This window comes from Oncorhynchus masou, chromosome 26 (assembly GCF_036934945.1).
Source record: "Oncorhynchus masou masou isolate Uvic2021 chromosome 26, UVic_Omas_1.1, whole genome shotgun sequence".
NCBI lineage: Eukaryota > Metazoa > Chordata > Actinopteri > Salmoniformes > Salmonidae > Oncorhynchus > Oncorhynchus masou.
The window spans coordinates 18098298-18120492 of record NC_088237.1 but is presented as its reverse complement, the minus strand read 5'-3'; the positions used below and the strand labels follow the sequence as shown (position 1 = coordinate 18120492).

Genomic DNA, 22195 nt, shown 5'->3' with positions numbered 1-22195 from the left:
TGTGTAGTGGAAAAGTAACTGTCTGAGCAAGGCGCAGCTTAAGATTTGAACTTGTTTGTGTGTGTGTAGGAAAGATTTGCTCTGCACTTGAATGGCAGAGCGCTCTCTGAATAAAGAATTGATCTATTGCAGGCTTCTTTGTACTGGAGCTTCACAACTGTCAGGAAGTAGGCAGAGCTTTTGTAGTAGTTGAGTTTAACAAATTCTCATGACAGTTATGTGCATCCTTTCAAGCACACCCTTCTCATTAACCTGTGGTGAGTTATTCACAATTTGATGAACAAATAAGGTTTTATATGTATGATGGTTAAATAAAGAGCAAAGTTATTGATTATTATTATTTGTGCCCTGGTCCTATAAGAGCTCTTTGTCACTTCCAACGAGCCGGGTTGTGACAAACTCACACTCAGTCTTACGTTTAATAAATGTATCATATAGTGTGTGTGTGGCAGGCTTCAATTATGGCAAAAAACAACATTTGAGAGTGCGCTGACCTGGTGCTAGAAAGGTTATGTAGCTGGAAGGTGAATGTTTGAAGGGGTACAGGACTAAAAAAAGTTTGGGAGCCACCGCACTAAAGTATTTGTCAACCATGAATCCCTGTGAGCAGTGAGCTGTTGAACAGGGGAAAATTAGGTTTGCAATTAGATTACAAGTAAATTAAAAAGACTACCACAAAAGTGACAGAAATGGCTTTGTCCATGCTCAATATCACAATTTTAGATTGATGTACACTAAACCATGAAGGTTACGTCTTATATAGCATATATGAATGTACACTCACCAGCGCTGGTGTCACTGACTCATCCATGAACTGCTGGCTGAATAAGAGTCTAAACATTCCCACACTGTAAATTTAACAAGAAAGATCACAAAAACTAACGTGTATGTTGTATCTGTTACACCTGTATAACTTGTACATAGATAGTGAGATCTAAAAACATGGATATGTATCACAGTAGAGCAAATAAGGTAACTATATCAGCATACTGTGGTCAGTGTACATGTTCTAAATGATGGGATATTTAGTTTACAGATGTTGGTGAAAAGGGAATAAAATTCTTACCCAGAAACATTTTCTCATTTGACCAAATCTCTCTCTCTCTCTCTCTCTCTCTCTCTCTCTCTCTCTCTCTCTATATATCTCTATCTCTCTATATATCTGTGTGTGTGTGTGTGTCTCTATATATATATATGTGTATATGTGTGTGTGTGTGTGTGTGTGTGTATATATATATATATATGTATGTATATATATATATATATGTATATAATACCTTATTGCGATAAGTATTTAGATCCTTTGATATGAGACCTGAAATTGAGCTCAGGTGCATCCTTTTTCTATTGATCATTCTTGAGATGTTTCTACAACTTGATTTGAGTTCACCTGTGGTAAATTCAATTGATTGGACATGATGTGGAAAGGTACACAACTGTCTATATAAGATCCCACAGTTGACAGTGCATTTCAGAGCAAAAACCAAGCTATGAGGTCGAAGGAATTGTCCGTACAGCTCTGAGACCGGATTGTGTTGAGGCACAGATCTAGGGAAGGGTACTAAAAAATGTCTGCAGCATTGAAGATCCCCAAGAACACAGTGGCCTCCTGGAACCACACAGACTCTTCTTAGAGCTAGCCGCCTGGCAAAACTAAGCAATTGGGGGAGAAGGGCCTTGGTCAGGGAGGTAACCAAGAACCTGATGGTCACCCTGACAGAGCACTAGAGTTCCTCTTTGGAGATGGGAAAACTTTCCAGAAGGACAACCATCTATGCAGCACTCAAACAATCTGGCCTTCATGGTAGATTGGCCTGACGGAAACCACTCCTCATTAAAATGAGCCCACTTGGAGTTAACCAAATGGCATCTAAAGACTCTCAGACCATGAGAAACAAGATTCTCTGGTCTGATGAAACCAAGATTAAACTATTTGGCCTGAATGCAAAGCGTTTGGAAGAAACCTGGCACCATCCCTACAGTGAAGAATGGTGGTGGCAGCATCATGCTGTGGGGATGTTTTTCAGTGACAGGGACCTGGAGACTTGTCAGGATTGAGGCAAAGATGAACGGCGCAAAGTACAGAGAAATCCTTGATGAAAATCTGCTCCAGAGCACTCAGGACCTCAGACTGGGGCAAAGGTACACCTTCCAACAGGACAAAGACCCTAAGCACACAGCCAAGACAACACAGAAGTGGCTTATGGACAAGTCTCTGAATGTCCTGAATCAAACATCTCTGGAGAGACCTGAAAATAGATGTGTAGCAACGCTCCCCATTCAACCTAACAGAGCTTGAGAGGATCTGCAGAGAAGAATGGGAGAAACTCCCCAAATACAGGTGTGCCATGTGTGGTGGAATTATTGTAATCAAAAGGAGAGACTTTCAGATTTCTTCAAAACAATTCAACTTTATTATTTAATTAATGCAGTAATGAGCTGGTTGGTAATCACCCCTGGAGGTGATCACTGAGAACTCAATGAGCTGGTTTGAGCCACAGCATTTTATTGGAAAGTCCATCCTCCTTCAGTCTACATGACTCACAACAGATGTATGGAATGGGTCACAAGTTTAAGATGTGTATGAAAGATACTTATACTTCACAGCAGACAGTATCTGCTGTAAAAACAGTTCTCATTGTGTAGAGACCAGGGTCCGGTCCCCCAACTCCATGCTGGAGCCATGTCCCCCTCGTACCCAAGTACAGAAACATGAACTCATCCTCTGGAATGCGGTATCACCCAAAGACATGGTGAATCTTCCAGATGCCCATCCTGAGTTGAACATACACAGATGAGCATTCTAATAACACCTTATTCTGTTGCATAAAACAAGCATTTGATGCAATAACAGCATTCTAACATAATCTTGACATTTCCACCACACATACTTGTATCATGATACCCAAGACGACTAGAGGCTGTAATCGTTGCCAAAGGTGCTTCAACAAGGTACTGAGTCAAAGGCCTGGATAGGATATTTCAGTTTTTTATATGTAATTAACTTGCAAAAAAAAATTAAACCTAGTTTTGCTTTGTCATTCTGGGGTATTGTGTGTAGATTGATGAGGATTTTTTTTTAATCCATTTTAGAATAAGGCTTTATCGTTACAAAATGTATAAAATGTCAAGGGGTCTGAATACTTTCCGAATGCACTGTATAGTCTAATTTGAGGTAGATGTGATGAGATTTAAAAGCATGTATCAAGACTCTCTAAATCTACTGATTCCCGCAATGTCTATGATATGCATAAGATTTTTACTTACACTGTTGTTTAACTTTAGATTTGACACTTGCACTTAGAAAAAAGGTGCTATATAGAATCTAAAAAGGTTATTTAGCTGTCCCCATAGGCAAACCCTTTGAAGGCACGTTATCTCAGTACTAGAGGCGTCACCTCAGTCACTGGTTCAAATCTAGGCTGCATCACATCCGGCCGTGTTTGGGAGTCCCATAGGGCGGTGCACAATTGACCCAGCGTCGTCCAAATTTGGCCAGGGTAGGCCGTCATTGTAAATAAGAATTTGTTCTTAACTGACTTGCCTAGTTAAATAAAAATAAAACAATTAATTGGGTTCCATGTAGAACCATTCCACAGAGGAAAAAAATACTATGAACAAAAACGGTTCTTTGAATGGTTCTCCTATTACCAGTATTCATCCGGGACATTTCTAAAACACTGGCCCATTATTTAAACCTTACGGCCCCCATTATTAGCCAGATAATTATCATTTTCCACGTAAAACGAATACCTTAGACAGGCCCACTTGGCTAAAAGTGGACCAGCCTACTTGGCTAAAAGTGGACCAGCCCACATGGCTAAAAGTGAACCCTCTCCTGTTGCATCATCATTGCTGGTCCTCTTCATCCAGACACACAGTGACCTTAGAAAACAAACACAACAGTACAAAGACTCTCACTGGAATTAGTTCATGAACACCTTACTTAATTTCGATATTGTCAAAACCTAACAACACACTGTACAAGGGACTCTGAACAAAAGACTTAAAATAAGGAGGGACATTTTCAAAACTGTGACACAAAAAAAGTGCTTACCTTCTTCAGGGCTTCCAAGTTCAACTGTTTTCCAAAAAACGCCCCCATTCAGCAGTTCACTCCAGCGTACACCTTGGATGAAGTTCATGTTCTTCACAAAATCTTTTCTTATCTAAGAGATATGATCAAAGCCAGCCATCTTCCTATTTTAATCAAGCAATTCAGTTTATTAAAATGATCAATATAAACTTCAGATCATATGAGAAGAGTGAAATGAGTGAGCATGACATTGATTTCTGATGTGGGAGATGTAGGACTCCTGTACCTGCTCCAACATCTGTTTCTTCATGACTGGGTCATTGAGGTCAGCTCCTGAGTTAGATTTCAGAGACAGCCTAACAATGATCTGCGTGATTCTCTTTTCTCGATGAGACATCCACACAAAGGAAATTCAGCTTATTTACAACAAAAAAATAACTTTTCTTTCAATGTCCTTTGAAGAATGTGAATTACTTTGGAACTTAGAATGGAACTATTATCCACAAGAACACACATTTGCATTAATCCCTAGTGAGAGTGGCGAGAGAAAGTTGGCATCTGACAGTGGATTAGACAACACAAAGCATCGCTGTGTCCAGCATCTGACAGTAATTGTTAATGTGGGACCCGACTGGTGTTATAATGCCATCCCTGCACCTGTCTTACAGATATAAACCCCAATAAGATGGCAGTCTTGTGGCCTGTCCTGTCTAGTGGTAATGCCACAGCCTCTGGAACATGTAAGGTGTCACCGTAGATTTGAATCTGCCCTAGTGCCTTTTGATGCAACCACTGTCTACCTTAACCGACTGCCATCCTCTCTGTTTATAAAACATATATACGTAAAACAAGAAAATATTATAGTCTTACTTCCAGGTCAAAGGAACGATCTCTTCAGAGAGCAGGCTCTGTTGTCCAGTGAGGAGTGTTCAGTCTGTCCATGGCCCTCATGGGTCAGAGAGCAGCAGTTACTGCCACCCAGTTGAGGCTGATTGTCTGTGCTCAATATTACAATGTCAAATTGATTTACATTAAAGCATTAAGGATATAGTATTGTTAGGTTCTAATTTTCAGAGTATAAACTCAACGGACACTATGAAAGCTTAACCAAGTTTATTCTTCCCAGAGGCTCAATACAGCTGCATTAGCCAACATATTGACGCAATCAATGCTATTTAACTATGCTGAGTCTCCTCCTAGACATCTGAAAAGCCAATGCATCTCTGTTGCTAGACAGAACCTTAGTGATATGTTCTTCCTCACTTCATCTGGCCTCTGCCCCAAAGGGCCCACTCCTACCCAACTCATGGATGTTATGGTGACTGGTACCAGACAGTGTCTCTTCTCCTCCCATAGGATCCCTAATGACTAAAAATAACATATTCTGACATAATGTAAATCTTACCCGCTCCTCCTCAGTGACATGAATAAGTATATTTCATATTCTCAGAACCAAACAGTATGTAAGCATATACACCCACATGGGTTGACTTCTCAGACATCACCGAGGGAGTCATCCAAGGACTGCTGGCTGAAGAGATCAGGGGCTGCACCTGGGAAACAGATTTGACTTTATGGTTTGGAGAGCAGTGTTGCATAAATATAGCCCATCAGTGCAATTGTATGTCAACGTTACAGATGTCACAGACATCTCGACCCCCCTGAAAAGTTGTTTTCTGAGATACCAGGTTCATTGTCTCTGGCAGTTGAGATGGACTCCTTCAATCCTGATGGAAATAATCATAAAGTCAATTTAGGCTAGAGATCACTGAACACCTCTCAAATAATAAGGTTATATTATTAACATTTTAATTGCTTTTGATTCATCACTCAATTCACTTTCTATGAAGAATGAAATTCCACACTGATCAACCTGTAACTGGATGTTTAATCAGAACAGAGACGAAAGGAAATACAAAATAACAATAATTACATTCTAACTAAATAGCGTTCTGTAACAGTACATATCACACAGGAGTTAAATACTACATGTTCAGTTAATACTTTAACTTTACCTTTCTGTACTCTATTTTAAAACAATCAAAGTATTACAGTAAACTATAGGTCAAATAACAATGCTTATGAGTCAGTATATGTAAGTACAGTATCATTAAGTAATATAATGTAAAATATGACAATAAAATGTCCTAATAATAGTAATAGTTATATTGGTGTAAAATATTATGAATTGAAATGCAGGTTCCTTCCAGACCATGAGTGTGGTAGTCTCTCTGGTAGATCAGTGTGGTGTCTGGCTGCAGTCTGTCCAGGCTGCCATGTAGAGCCCTCTAGCGGAGATCTTTTGAAACATCATATACTGGATAAGAGGACATTGATGTATCTTATACGTCCAAGCCTTGCCATTATGTTTTGGCTCATTCTAAAGACTATTACTAGTAGAGTGTGTCTAGAATGTAAAAGGGAGGGAGTTAAAGGGAGTAAAGAGCAATGCAGATAGTAGCCAACTGTAGAGAGGGGGTTTCTGGGATGTGGGTTGAGCCTTATTCAATGGGGAGGAATAATCAGAGCATTGCATAAAGTAATACATTGCATAGAGATGACATGACAGTCAAGACATCTCTATTCTGCAGTAAACCATGACAGTTATATGTAATATTTGTCTATCTGCAGCGTTTTGAATATCCCACCTCGCAGAAGAAGCTCTAAAATAGGAGCTCCAAAGTTGAACAATGTACCTTGACATATGAAGGGTAATTCCTGATGACAGGAAGCATCCAGCCACTTCAGTTCTCCGTTACCAACCCGGACCATCTTACCACAGTGGTAATTGATGGGGTTGAGGGGGAAGCAGCTGTGCCACTCACTGTACTTCACCACCTTATCAACATCACCACTGGTCCACAGCCAGGGGGCGTTCCACTCAAAGATGGACCGCTCCAGACCAATCCACACCCCCCCACATGCCAGCTCCACATTGGCAATGAGCTGGGTCACGTCAGCATGCACAGTCTGGTTGGTGATGTGCACCAGGTTGGACTTGGAGCCACGGCTTCTGCAGAACTCCATGGCATTGATCCAGCTCTTGGACTTGTTGATGTAGTGCAGATAATCTGTATGGACAAAAGAAACACATATGAAATTGCAATTGTTAAAATGTAAGTTTGTAAACAAAAAAACACACAGTGATGTAAAGTACCTAAATAAAAATACTTGAAAGTACTACTGTTGTGGCAATTTCCTGTATTACCAAATGATGAGAGAGCAAACCACACACCAGTCAGTTATTTCAACTTCATCTTTAATTATATGAGCTTCACCATAGCCCTGTGACTCTCAGATCAATTCAGTGTCTATAAATGAATTCTCTGAGAGTGCTTACAAAAACCCCTCTCAACGAAAACCCCTCTCAATGATGAACCACAGATCTTAAGAACTTCACAAAGGGCCTTTTACTTGAAAGAGGAGTATCCTGTAGCCAGATAGCATTAGCTATAAATTATCGTTCAGTTTGGTCTCTTAGACGAGGTTCTACTTCTCGTTCTTGGTACTTCATATTACCAAAACATTACCTCATCCAATGGCATATATCAATTGTCAATTCTAGATACTCCCATCTTAAATACACCGTCTCCTGGGCTAGATCACAGAGGGAAGTGAGCCTCTAGGTCATATACTAGGTCAAGATTCATGCAACATCAGAGGGGTAATACAATGGTTCCAGACACTGCCATACTCCTCCCCCCCAATGGGAAAAGGAGGGAGTGACTGGAGTACAGACATGGTTAAGCCCTTCACATGGTTTTGGAACAGTTAGACACATTCAAATATGAAGACAATCCTGACCTCTCCCCTCTCTGGGGCCCAAGTAACTATCTCACATAAGAATATTATGAAAGTAAATAAAACATCTTATTTATCAATGCTACCGAACTAATTCTGATTCAGCTACGACACTACTTAAGTAATTTTTGTTGGGTATCTGTGCATTAATTTACTATTATAGTTTTGACTACTTTTACTTCTCTACATTGCTAAAGAAAATGATGTATGTTTTACTCCTTACATTTTCCATTAAGTACTTGTTACATTTTGAATGCTTAGCTGGACAGAAATGGTCAAATTATCATCCCTTCATTTGTAAATTAGTGTTGGAGTGTGCTCCTGACTAAAAAAACAACAAAACCTTTAAGGAATTTGAAACGATATGTACTTTTACTTTTGATACTTATGTATATTCAGAACCAAATAATTTAACTCAAGTAGTATATTACTGCCGGACTTTCACTTGAGGAATTTTCTATTAAGGTATCTTTACTCTTAACCAATTGTCATCTTACCTGATGACAAATGGGTACTTTTTACACCACTGAATACAAATACACTCAAGCTCTTTTCTGCCATTAAATGTACAACGACTGCCACTTGTGCACCTTTGTGCAGATTGGTAGAGAATGTAGCTCCATGTCTAACACTCACCAGGATGGAGAGGAGAAGACAGACAACAGGGGGAGGATGTGGGATCCCTGTCTGTGGAGGTGGGATTTGATGAACTCAGTTGTCCACTGGAAGTTGAGGTTGGTGGTGAGATGGTGGACTGTCCATTAGTAGTGGTAGTTGGTGAGGTGCTGGACTGTCCATTTGTAATGGTAGTTGGTGAGGTGGTGGACTGTCCATTAACAGTGATAGTTGTTGAGGTGGTGGACTGTCCATTAGTAGTGGTAGGTGGTGAGGTGGTGGACTGTCCATTAGTAGTGGTAGGTGGTGAGGTGGTGGACTGTCCGCTAGTAGTTGTAGGTGGTGATGTGGTAGACTGTCCATTAGTAGTAGTAGGTGGTGAGGTGGTAGACTGTCCATTAGTAGTGGTAGGTGGTGAGGTGGTGGACTGTGCATTAATAGTAATAGATGGTGAGGTGGTGGACTGTCCATTAGTAGTGGTAGGTGGTGAGGTGGTGGACTGTCCATTAGTAGTGGTAGTTGGTGAGCTGGTGGACTGTCCATTAGTAGTGGTAGGTGGTGAGGTGGTGGACTGTCCATTAGTAGTGGTAGGTGGTGAGGTGGTGGACTGTGCATTAATAGTAATAGATGGTGAGGTGGTGGACTGTCCATTAGTAGTGGTAGGTGGTGAGGTGGTGGACTGTCCATTATTAGTTGTAGTTGGTGGTGAGGTGGTGGACTGTCCACTAGTAGTGGTAGGTGGTGGGGTGGTGGACTGTGCATTAATAGTAATAGATGGTGAGGTGGTGGACTGTCCATTAGTAGTGGTAGGTGGTGAGGTGGTGGACTGTCCATTATTAGTTGTAGTTGGTGGTGAGGTGGTGGACTGTCCACTAGTAGTGGTAGGTGGTGGGGTGGTGGACTGTGCATTAATAGTAATAGATGGTGAGGTGGTGGACTGTCCATTAGTAGTGGTAGTTGGTGAGGTGGTGGACTGTCCATTAGTAGTGGTAGGTGGTGAGGTGGTGGACTGTCCATTAGTAGTGGTAGGTGGTGAGGTGGTGGACTGTCCATTAGTATTGGTAGGTGGTGAGGTGGTGGACTGTCCACTAGTAGTGGTAGGTGGTGAGGTGGTGGACTGTGCATTAATAGTAATAGATGGTGAGGTGGTGGACTGTCCATTAGTAGTGGTAGGTGGTGAGGTGGTTGACTGTCCCTTAGTAGTGGTAGTTGGTGAGGTGGTTGACTGTCCCTTTTTAGTGGTAGTTGGTGAGGTGGTGGACTGTCCATTAGTAGTGGTAGTTGGTGAGGTGGGGGACTGTACATTAGTAGTGGTAGTTGGTGAGGTGGTGGACTGTCCATTAGTAGTGGTAGTTGGTGAGGTGGGGGACTGTGCATTAATAGTAATAGATGGTGAGGTGGTGGACTGTCCATTATTAGTTGTAGTTGGTGGTGAGGTGGTGGACTGTCCATTAGTAGTGGTAGTTGGTGAGGTGGGGGACTGTACATTAGTAGTGGTAGTTGGTGAGGTGGTGGACTGTCCATTAGTAGTGGTAGGTGGTGAGGTGGTGGACTGTGCATTAATAGTAATAGATGGTGAGGTGGTGGACTGTCCATTAGTAGTGGTAGGTGGTGAGGTGGTGGACTGTCCATTATTAGTTGTAGTTGGTGGTGAGGTGGTGGACTGTCCACTAGTAGTGGTAGTTGGTGAGGTGGTGGACTGTGCATTAATAGTAATAGATGGTGAGGTGGTGGACTGTCCATTAGTAGTGGTAGGTGGTGAGGTGGTGGACTGTCCATTATTAGTTGTAGTTGGTGGTGAGGTGGTGGACTGTCCACTAGTAGTGGTAGTTGGTGAGGTGGTGGACTGTCCACTAGTAGTGGTAGGTGGTGAGGTGGTGGACTGTGCATTAATAGTAATAGATGGTGAGGTGGTGGACTGTCCATTAGTAGTGGTAGGTGGTGAGGTGGTGGATTGTCCATTAGTAGTGGTAGTTGGTGAGGTGGTGGACTGTCCATTAGTAGTGGTAGGTGGTGAGGTGGTGGACTGTCCATTATTAGTTGTAGTTGGTGGTGAGGTGGTGGACTGTCCATTAGTAGTGGTAGTTGGTGAGGTGGGGGACTGTACATTAGTTGTGGTAGTTGGTGAGGTGGTGGACTGTCCATTAGTAGTGGTAGGTGGTGAGGTGGTGGACTGTGCATTAATAGTAATAGATGGTGAGGTGGTGGACTGTCCATTAGTAGTGGTAGGTGGTGAGGTGGTGGACTGTCCATTAGTAGTGGTAGTTGGTGAGGTGGGGGACTGTACATTAGTAGTGGTAGTTGGTGAGGTGGTGGACTGTCCATTAGTAGTGGTAGTTGGTGAGGTGGTGGACTGTGCATTAATAGTAATAGATGGTGAGGTGGTGGACTGTCCATTATTAGTTGTAGTTGGTGGTGAGGTGGTGGACTGTCCATTAGTAGTGGTAGTTGGTGAGGTGGGGGACTGTACATTAGTAGTGGTAGTTGGTGAGGTGGTGGACTGTCCATTAGTAGTGGTAGGTGGTGAGGTGGTGGACTGTGCATTAATAGTAATAGATGGTGAGGTGGTGGACTGTCCATTAGTAGTGGTAGGTGGTGAGGTGGTGGACTGTCCATTATTAGTTGTAGTTGGTGGTGAGGTGGTGGACTGTCCACTAGTAGTGGTAGTTGGTGAGGTGGTGGACTGTGCATTAATAGTAATAGATGGTGAGGTGGTGGACTGTCCATTAGTAGTGGTAGGTGGTGAGGTGGTGGACTGTCCATTATTAGTTGTAGTTGGTGGTGAGGTGGTGGACTGTCCACTAGTAGTGGTAGTTGGTGAGGTGGTGGACTGTCCACTAGTAGTGGTAGGTGGTGAGGTGGTGGACTGTGCATTAATAGTAATAGATGGTGAGGTGGTGGACTGTCCATTAGTAGTGGTAGGTGGTGAGGTGGTGGATTGTCCATTAGTAGTGGTAGTTGGTGAGGTGGTGGACTGTCCATTAGTAGTGGTAGGTGGTGAGGTGGTGGACTGTCCATTATTAGTTGTAGTTGCTGGTGAGGTGGTGGACTGTCCACTAGTAGTGGTAGGTGGTGAGGTGGTGGACTGTGCATTAATAGTAATAGATGGTGAGGTGGTGGACTGTCCATTAGTATTGGTAGGTGGTGAGGTGGTGGACTGTCCATTATTAGTTGCAGTTGGTGGTGAGGTGGTGGACTGTCCACTAGTAGTGGTAGGTGGTGAGGTGGTGGACTGTGCATTAATAGTAATAGATGGTGAGGTGGTGGACTGTCCATTAGTAGTGGTAATTGGTGAGGTGGTTGACTGTCCCTTAGTAGTGGTAGTTGGTGAGGTGGTGGACTGTCCATTAGTAGTGGTAGTTGGTGAGGTGGGGGACTGTACATTAGTAGTGGTAGTTGGTGAGGTGGTGGACTGTCCATTAGTAGTGGTAGGTGGTGAGGTGTTGGACTGTCCACTAGTAGTGGTAGGTGGTGAGGTGGGGGACTGTCCACTAGTTGTGGTAGGTGGTGAGGTGGTGGACTGTGAATTAATAGTAATAGATGTTGAGGTGGTGGACTGTCCATTAGTAGTGGTAGGTGGTGAGGTGGTGGACTGTCCATTAGTAGTGGTAGTTGGTGAGGTGGTGGACTGTCCATTAGTAGTGGTAGGTGGTGAGGTGGTGGACTGTCCATTATTAGTGGTAGTTGGTGAGGTAGTTGACTGTCCCTTAGTAGTGGTAGTTGGTGAGGTGGTTGACTGTCCCTTAGTAGTGGTAGTTGGTGAGGTGGTGGACTGTCCATTAGTAGTGGTAGTTGGTGAGGTGGGGGACTGTACATTAGTAGTGGTAGTTGGTGAGGTGGTGGACTGTCCATTAGTAGTGGTAGGTGGTGAGGTGGTGGACTGTCCACTAGTAGTGGTAGTTGGTGAAGTGAGGGACTGTGCATTAATAGTAATAGATGGTGAGGTGGTGGACTGTCCATTAGTAGTGGTCGTTGGTGAGGTGGTGGACTGTCCATTAGTAGTGGTAGGTGGTGAGGTGTTTGACTGTCCCTTAGTAGTGGTAGTTGGTGAGGTGGGGGACTGTACATTAGTAGTGGTAGTTGGTGAGGTGGTGGACTGTCCATTAGTAGTGGTAGTTGGTGAGGTGGGGGACTGTCCATTAGTAGTGGTAGTTGGTGAGGTGGGGGACTGTACATTAGTAGTGGTAGTTGGTGAGGTGGGGGACTGTCCATTAGTAGTGGTAGTTGGTGAGGTGGGAGACTGTCCATTAGTAGTGGTAGTTGGTGAGGTGGGGGACTGTCCATTAGTAGTGGTTGTTGGTGAGCTGGTGGACTGTCCATTATTAGTGGTAGTTGGTGAGGTGGCTGACTGTCCATTTAAAGTGGTAGTTTGTGAGGTGGTGGACTGCCCGTTAGTAGTGGTAGTTAGTGAGGTGGTGGACTGTCCATTAGTAGTGGTAGCTGGTGAGGTGGTGTGCTGCTCATTAATAGTAGCAGGTGTTAAGGTGGTGGACTGTCCATTAATAGTAATAGATGGTGAGCTGGTGGACTGTCCATTAATAATGGTAGTTGGTGAGGTGATGGACTGTCCATCAGTAGTGGTTGTTGGTGATGTGGTGGACTGTGCATTAGTAGTGGTAGTTGGTGAGGTAGTGGACTGTCCATTAGTAGTGGTTGTTGGTGAGGTGGTGTACTGTGCATTAGTAGTGGTAGTTGGTGTGGTGGTGGACTGTGCATTAGTAGTGGTAGTTGGTGAGGTGGTGGACTGTCCATTAGTAGTGGTAGTTGGTGAGGTGGTGGACTGTTCAGTAGTAGTGGTAGTTGGTGAGGTGGTGGACTGTCCATTAATAGTGGTAGTTGGTGAGGTGGTGGACTGTCCATTAGTAGTGGTTGTTGGTGAGGTGGTGGACTGTGCATTAGTAGTGGTAGTTGGTGAGGTAGTGGACTGTCCATTAGTAGTGGTTGTTGGTGAGTTGTTGGACTGTGCATTAGTAGTGGTAGTTGGTGAGGTGTTGGACTGTCCATTAGTAGTGGTAGTTGGTGAGGTGGTTGACTGTCCATTAGTAGTGGTAGTTGGTGAGGTGGTGGACTGTCCATTACTAGTGGTATTTGGTGAGGTGGTGGACTGTCCATTAGTAGTAGTAGGTAGTAAAGTGGTTGGTGTTGTGGTGGAGGTTTTGGTAGAGGGAGGACCAGTTGAAGTAGGGCTACTGGTTTCAGGGGCAACAGGAGTGGTCAAATCCCCAGTGGTGTTAAGTGGACTTTCATCTTTCAAAAATAAGTAGAGTACATACACATTACTGCCCACTAGTTTTATAACACTTACAATGTTCAACTTACCCCCATAGCACAGGAAAGGTAGTGACAAACATTGTGTTTAGCTTCCACTATCTATTCTGAAATATAGGCAACACCTACTGTGTGATAGCAGAGTAACATAGAGATATCGATTTAATTGATGAAAGCAACAGGTGCCATGTCTGGGGCATGGAGAAATTAATACATTTGCGAACTCCTTCCAAAATCTGTCAGTTATCATGAATATGTATGTGTTTAGAAAAATGTAATAAATACATAGGGTGGAGACAACTTTCTACTGTGTATTCTTCAGGCACTAGAATAAAGACTCAAATCACACATCGTTGGTATGTAGTTTAAAGTTTCTCTCAGAGCGCTGTGATGCTTGCTTGATGATGTACAGTACCTTAAATTACACCTTCAACAGATGTAATGTATACAGAAACAGTGTAACAGAGTTTGGTATCAATGACACTACCCTGTTTATTAGGACCTATTAACAATCTCTGCTCATTAGGTACCGTATACTATATGAATCTAGTAAATGTAAATGTAAATGTAGTACATGTCTGTAGTCACCTTTACCACTGCAGCTTTTCAGGGAATAGCCCGAAGTTGCATTTTGGAGGCGCTGTATTGTAATTCTTGAGTTCAACAGATCACCAGTTGAGGCCTTCAAGGAACATTTGTTTCTGAGGAATAAATATCACAAAATGTGGTAATTTGCCCAATCACAAAGGGGAAAATCTTTGAGCATGTACCTCATTTCTGTCTCCTTCCAACTGAATGTGAAGTACTGGCACTTGTCAATACTGGTGCATTCCTGTCTGCACTGACTTGCACTTTGGATTGTGATTGGCTGATTCTCAATATCGTTGCCCAGAAATTCCAATCCATCCAGTAGATCCCTGTTGCAACCTGTGTGACCTGGAAGTATTTCACGACACAGACCGTCAGGAAGGGACAGGATAAAGCACGACTAGGCACCAGCAAAATGACATTACCAGCAGTTCCGACTTTGTTAGGGAAAGAACACAATAGTGATGCATAAATGCAACATTCATACATAGAGATGAAGACACAAATCATTGACTTTTGCCTTTTTTGATGGAAGTGGTAGGTGTGCTCAAACATTCAATACACACAAAATGTTAGGATTCAATCCAAATTCAGTAACAGACAGCATTGACCTTGAAGAGTTTAGGCTTGTGCACCTCACAATACACACAAGCTGATCAACCCTTCATGTTCCTTCCTACTTTATGGTGACATGTGCACTGAACAAAATCCATTGACAACCAGTAGTATGAAGTGCAACACATACCTTTCACTACCCTCAGGCTGTAGAATTCTGAAGGTTTATTTAACACTCTAGAGATTGCTGCTCCGCAACAGTAGTTCCCACTGTCTGCAGGATGAAGGTTTAAAATGGTGAAGTTCACCAGCTCAACTCCAGTTGTACATCTGTATTTGTTTTCTTGTGTGATGGTAGGTATTGTTGTCACAGCTATGGGATTACAACAGGACCACCATTTGCAATTACTGGTTTTACTAAAGGTTGTACAAAGCATGTGATTCTCCTCACTGGGAAATCTGAAGACAAGGGTCACAGAGGTTCCTTCCAGTACTGATATCTCAGTCCCAAACACTGGTGAGAACCTGGCTGCTGTGGGATAAATGTCACATCAGTTATTTTTGGGACCGTCAATCTCTTTTTCTGTTTAGATTGTGACACCGACATCAACCTTAGGACTTATATTTCAGTTCAGTGATTATGAAGTTGGGATACAACTGTGTCCACTCAAGGAGAGAGTTCTGTAAATGTCCTAAATGTTGGTTAAACTGAGACTCATTAGATAAGTCATAGCAGGTTAGTTGATAATACCAAGAGAGGAATATTCATCCCATCTGATCTCTTACCCAGTAGCAGGAGTAGAAGTACTGGCTGTATCATGGCCACTGTGAAGAGATTACATGGTTCAAAGCAAGAAGCCATAATTGAAACAAGAACTAAGTGTACACCCCGCCTCTGTTTTGGTTAAAAGCTGAGGTATGGGCGTGGATACTGCAACCACTCAAATTCATAGACAGAGTTATGGATGCAAGGACTGACCATCCGTGATATAACAATTATATATTTAACCACGTTTTATGGCTATACAGTGTTTGTTTAAATTTACATTGTTAACAAACAGAGTAAAGTATGCTTATATTTTGGTTTCTAATGGGGAAAAACGGTTGAACTAAGCTCATAAGTTGTATTCTTCAGGAATCAATGGATATACAGTGCCTTTAGAAAGTATTCACACCCCTTGAGTTTTTACACATTTTGTTGTTACAGCCTGAATTTAAAATGTATTAGTTCTTTGTCACTAGCCTACACACACACACACACACACACACACACACACACACACACACACACACACACACACACACACACACACACACACACACACACACACACACACACACACACACACACACACACACACACACAACCCCATAATGTAAGTGGATTATTATTTAATTTTTTACAAATTAAGCTGAAATTTCTTGAGTCAATAAGTATTCAACCCTGTCGTTAGGGCAAGCTTAAATAAGTTCAGTAGTAAAAATGTGCTTAATAGGTTGCATGGACTGTGTGCAATTATATAGTGTTTAACATGATCTTTGAATGACTACATCATCTCTGTACCACACACACTCAATTATCTGTAAGGTCCCTCAGTCAAACAGTGAATTTCATACAGATTCAACCACAAAGACCTGGGAGGTTTCCCAGTGCCCTGCAAAGAAAAGCACCTATTGGTAGATGGGTACACATTTTTAAAGCAGACATTAAAACAGTTAGTTTTCTCCTATCACAGCCATTAAACTCTAAGGATGGACCAACATTGTAGTTACTCCACAATACTGACCTAATTAATTGACAGAGTGAAAGGGAAACCTGTACCGAATAAAAATAATTCAAAACATGCATCCTGTTTGCAACGAGGCACTGAAGTAATACTGCAAAAAAATAAAAATCCTGAATTCAAAGTGTTATGGTTGGGGCAAATCTAATACACCACGTTATTGAGTACCACTCTCCATATTTTCAAACATTGTGCTGGCTGCATCATGTTATGGGTATGCTTGTAATCGTTAAGGACTGGGAGTTTCCCAGGATAAAAAATAAACAGAATGGAGCTAAGCACAGGCAAAATCCTTGAGGAAAACCTGGTTCAGTCTGCTTTCCAGCAGACACTGGGGGATGCATTCACCTTTCTTCGGGACAATACTCTAAAACACAAGTTTCTTAGTGGCCGAATTGTTACAGTTTTCACTTAAATCTGCTTGAAAATGTTATGGAAGAACTGAAAATGCTTGTCTAGCAATGATCAACAACCAATTTCACAAAGTTTGAAGAGTTTTGAAAATAATCCTGCGGAAATGTTTCACAATCCAGGTTTGGAATGCTCTTAGAGACTTACGCAGAAAGACTCACAGCTGTAATAAGGTGATTCTAACATGCATTGACTTGTGGGGTTGAATTTAAAACATTTAAATTTTAGAATTTTTCTTCCACTTTGACAGAGTATTTTGTGAAGATAGTTGACAAAAAATTACAGTTACGCCCAATTTTTCAGTTTTTGATTTGTTAAAAAAGTTTGAAATATCCAATAAATGTCATTCCACTTCATGATTGTGTCCCACTTGTTGTTGATTCTTCACAAAAAAAGACAGTTTTATATCTTTATGTTTGAAGCCTGAAATGTGGCAAAAGGTCGCAAAGTTCAAGGGGGCCGAATACTTTCGCAAGGCAATGTAAATCAATTTGAATCCAACTTTGTAACACAACGAAATGTGGAAAAATTCAATGGGTGTGAATACTTTGTGAAAGCACTGTATGTCATTCATTTCTAAATCCAAAAATTGATGTAGCAATTGTTAGTTTTTTTCACCTTTATTTAACCAGATAGGCAAGTTGAGAACAAGTTCTCATTTACATCTGCGACCTGGCCAAGATAAAGCAAAGGAGTTCGACACATACAACAACAGAGTTACACATGGAGCAAAACAAACATACAGTCAATAATACAGTAGAAAAATAAGTCTATATAAAATGTGAGCAAATGAGGTGAGATAAGGGAGGTAAAGGCAAAAAAAAGCCATGGTAGCAAAGTAAATACAATATAGCAAGTAAAACACTGGAATGGTAGATTTGCAGTGGAAGAATGTGCAAAGTAGAAATAAAAATAATGGGGTGCAAAGGAGCAAAATAAAAATAAAAAATACAGTAGGGGAAGAGGTAGTTGTTTGGGCTAAATTATAGATAGGCCATGTACAGGTGCTGTAATCTGTGAGCTGCTCTGACAGCTGGTGCTTAAAGCTAGTGAGGGAAATAAGTGTTTCCAGTTTCAGAGATTTTTGTAGTTCGTTCCAGTCATTGGCAGCAGAGAACTGGAAGGAGAGGCAGCCAAAGCAGGAATTGGTTTTGGGGGGGGCAGAAAGATATACCTGCTGGAGCGCGTGCTACAGGTGGGTGCTGCTATGTTGACCAGCGAGCTGAGATAAAAGGGGACGTTACCTAGCAGGGTCTTGTAGATGACCTGGAGCCAGTGGGTTTGGCGACGAGTATGAAGCGAGGGCCAGCCAACGAGAGTGTACAGGTTGCAGTGGTGGGTAGTATATGGGGCTTTAGTGACAAAACGGATGGTACTGCGATAGACTGCATCCAATTTATTGAGTATGGTATTGGAGGCTATTTTGTAAACGACATTGCCAAAGCCGAGGATCGGTAGGATTGTCAGTTTTACAAGGGTATGTTTGGCAGCATGAGTGAAGGATGCTTTTTTCACCTTTATTTAACCAGGTAGGCTAGTTGAGAACAAGTTCTCATTTGCAACTGCGACCTGGCCAAGATAAAGCATAGCAGTGTGAACAGCATAGCAGACAACACAGAGTTACACATAGAGTAAACAATTATCAAGTCAATAACACAGTAGAAAAAAAGAGAGTCTATATACATTGTGTGCAAAAGGCATGAGGAGGTAGGCGAATAAATACAATTTTGCAGATTAACACTGGAGTGATAAATGATCAGATGGTCATTTACAGATAGAGATATTGGTGTGCAAAAGAGCAGAAAAGTAAATAAATATAAACAGTATGGGGATGAGGTAGGTAAAATTGGGTGGGCTATTTACCGATAGACTATGTACAGCTGCAGCGATCGGTTAGCTGCTCAGATAGCAGATGTTTGAAGTTGGTGAGGGAGATAAAAGTCTCCAACTTCAACGATTTTTGCAATTCGTTCCAGTCACAGGCAGCAGAGAACTGGAATGTAAGGCGGCCACATGAGGTGTTGGCTTTCGGGATGATCAGTGAGATACACCAGCTGGAGCGCGTGTTTCGGGTGGGTGTTGCCATCGTGACCAGTGAACTGAGATAAGGCGGAGCTTTACCTAGCATGGACTTATAGATGACCTGGAGCCAGTGGGTCTGGCGACGAATATGTAGCGAGGGCCAGCCGACTAGAGCATACAGGTCGCAGTGGTGGGTGGTATAAGGTGCTTTAGTAACAAAACGGATGGCACTGTGATAAACTGCATCCAGTTTGCTGAGTATTGGAAGCTATTTTGTAGATGACATCGCCGAAGTCGAGGATCAGTAGGATAGTCAGTTTTACTAGGGTAAGTTTGGCAGCGTGAGTGAAGGAGGCTTTGTTGCGGAATAGAAAGCCGGCTCTAGATTTGATTTTAGATTGGAGATGTTTGATATGAGTCTGGAAGGAGAGTTTACAGTCTAGCCAGACACCTAGGTACTTATAGATGTCCACATATTCTAGGTCAGAACCATCCAGGGTGGTGATGCTCGTCGGGCATGCGGGTGCAGGCAGCGATCGGTTGAAAAGCATGCATTTGGTTTTACTAGCGTTTAAGAGCAGTTGGAGGCCACGGAAGGAGTGTTGTATGGCATTGAAGCTCGTTTGGAGGTTAGATAGCACAGTGTCCAAGAACGGGCCGGAAGTATACAGAATGGTGTCGTCTGCGTAGAGGTGGATGAGGGAATCGCCCGCAGCAAGAGCAACATCATTGATATATACAGAGAAAAGAGTCGGCCCGAGAATTAAACCCTGTGGCACCCCCATAGAGACTGCCAGAGGACCGGACAGCATGCCCTCCAATTTGACACACTGAACTCTGTCTGCAAAGTAGTTGATGAACCAGGCAAGGCAGTCATTAGAAAAACCAAGGCTATGGAGTCTGCCAATAAGAATATGGTGATTGACAGAGTCAAAAGCCTTGGCAAGGTCAATGAATACGGCTGCACAGTATTGTTTCTTATCGATGGCGTTTAAGATATTGTTTAGGACCTTGAGCATGGCTGAGGTGCACCCATGACCAGCTCTGAAACCAGATTGCAGAGCGGAGAAGGTGCGGTGGGATTCGAAATGGTCTGTAATCTGTTTGTTGACTTGGCTTCCGAAGACCGTAGAAAGGCAGGGTAGGATAGATATAGGTCTGTAGCAGTTTGGGTCAAGAGTGTCCCCCCCTTTGTGGAGAGGGGGATGACCGCAGCTGCTTTCCAATCTTTGGGAATCTCAGACGACACGAAAGAGAGGTTGAACAGGCTAGTAAAAGGGGTTGCAACAATTTCGGCAGATAATTTTAGAAAGAAAGGGTCCAGATTGTCTAGCCCGGCTGATTTGTAGGGGTCCAGAATTTGCAGCTCTTTCAGAACATCAGCTGACTGGATTTTGGAGAAGGAGAAATGGGGAAGGCTTGGGCGAATTGCTGTGGGGAGTGCAGTGCTATTGACCGGGTAGGGGGAGCCAGGTCGAAAGTATGGCCAGCCGTAGAAAAATGCTTATAGAAATTCTCAATTATAGTGGATTTATCTGTGGTGAGTTTCCTATCCTCAGTGCAGTGGGCAGCTGGGAGGAGGTGTTCTTATTCTCCATGGACTTTACAGTGTCCCAGAACTTTTTTGAGTTTGTGTTGCAGGAAGCAAATTTCTGCTTGAAAAAGCTCGCCTTGGCTTTTCTAACTGCCTGTGTATATTGGTTTCTAACTTCCCTGAAAAGTTGCATATCACGGGGGCTGTTCTAGCTTTAAAGACATTCGTACAAGTTAAAATCTGAAAACATCAGTGCTCCCAAACCTTACACTTAACTCAAAGGAAACATTGTTTTAGTTAACAAAATGATAAAGCACAATAATGTGCCAATCCAGACATGTTTGAGAGATTTCATGTAGAGGAGAATGTCTATGAATGAACTGTGTCTGTGTCTGTGTGTGGGTGGGGGATCAATGTGCACAATTTACTTCTGTGAGTACACAGGCAGTGCTGTACCTTTCAAGGGGAAACAAAAAGGACAAGGAAGTGATGTGATTTGACTACCAAAGTAGTATTGCAGTTACTCTATGGAACAGATACATAGAATACACTTTGAAAATAGCAAATAAATGTATAATCTAAGTTGAGTTAAATGATGTGGAGATTTAATTTCAACATCTATTGATTCCCACATTGTCTATGATATGCATTTTATACATACACACACACTTTGATCTAATATTAGAATTGACCTCTTATAATTTAAATACACGGAATATTAAGCAAAGAGCACCATTCAAATAATTTAAGAGATACTGTATGAAACAGTTACAAAAGGTTTTTAATCAAAAGTGAGTATCTCTTCAAAGAAAAGCAAAGAGTGCAAGTTATTTGATGTTTTAAATTTATAAATGTATAATGTAGCTTGGCATGATGGCACACCTACCCAGTTAGCAGTCCTCTTCCCTCCCTACAGTTTGGTTGTGGAACAGGGAGACAGGGAAAAGGAGATTAGTTTATAGAGGTATCTTTCTCTCCTCCCTCTCTGTTGACCAGGTAACCAGGGGTGCGTTCATTTTGATTCAACGTTTGCTACATTGCGTGAAGGTTTGTAAATATCAGACCTCCGGATAAGACCCAGATGCAGACAGTTCGAAGTAATAAACGTTTATTACAAAAACAAGGGGCAGGCAAACGACAGGTCAAGGGCAGGCAGAGGTCAGTAATCCAGAGCGGAGTCCAAAAGGTACAAAATGGCAGGCAGACTCAGGGAAGGTAGGATGATCAAAACTAGAAAACAGGAACTAGCTAAACAACAAAAAACAGGAGTATGGGAAAAATACTGGTAGGCTTGACAAGACGAACTGGCAACAGACAAACCGAAAACACAGGTATAAATGCACAGGGGATAATGGGGAAAATGGGTGACACCTGGAGGGGTTGGAGACAAGCACAAGACACATTCAGGGTGTGACAGATCAGGGTGTGACAGTACTCATCGACCTGTTTCCCAAAATGGTGTGCACCGTTCTTCAACAGCCTTTGAGGCACGTTCTCTCCCATTAGGTGGGTGTGGTGAGGTGTGGCTTAATCAATATGGATGTGACCATTTGAAATCACAAAACTAATTCAGCACACCAA

General features: G+C 42.4%; 1 protein-coding gene across 1 annotated transcript; it reads right to left on the bottom strand.

The window, feature by feature from the left end:
• Positions 1–5906: 5906 nt before the first annotated feature.
• Positions 5907–21534, bottom strand: LOC135514931 (uncharacterized). The gene is made up of 8 exons (XM_064938674.1): positions 21501–21534; positions 17677–17730; positions 15650–15688; positions 15054–15395; positions 14491–14656; positions 14309–14421; positions 6733–7107; positions 5907–6335 (listed from the first exon to the last, which is right to left on the bottom strand). The coding sequence occupies exons 3-8, from the start codon at positions 15681–15683 to the stop codon at positions 6325–6327; spliced, it is 1041 nt and encodes a 346-aa protein (XP_064794746.1). The 5' UTR covers positions 15684–15688; positions 17677–17730; positions 21501–21534; the 3' UTR covers positions 5907–6324.
• Between the last annotated feature and the right edge of the window lie 661 nt (positions 21535–22195).

Coding starts and splice junctions, on each gene's coding strand:
- LOC135514931 (XM_064938674.1), bottom strand. CDS start 15,683: ATGATACAGCCAGTACTTCTACTCCTGCTACTGG. Junction 14,657..15,053: donor CAGCCTGAGGGTAGTGAAAG/GTATGTGTTGCA, acceptor AAATACTTCCAG/GTCACACAGGTTGCAACAGG. Junction 7,108..14,308: donor GAAAAGCTGCAGTGGTAAAG/GTGACTACAGAC, acceptor TTGTCCATACAG/ATTATCTGCACTACATCAAC.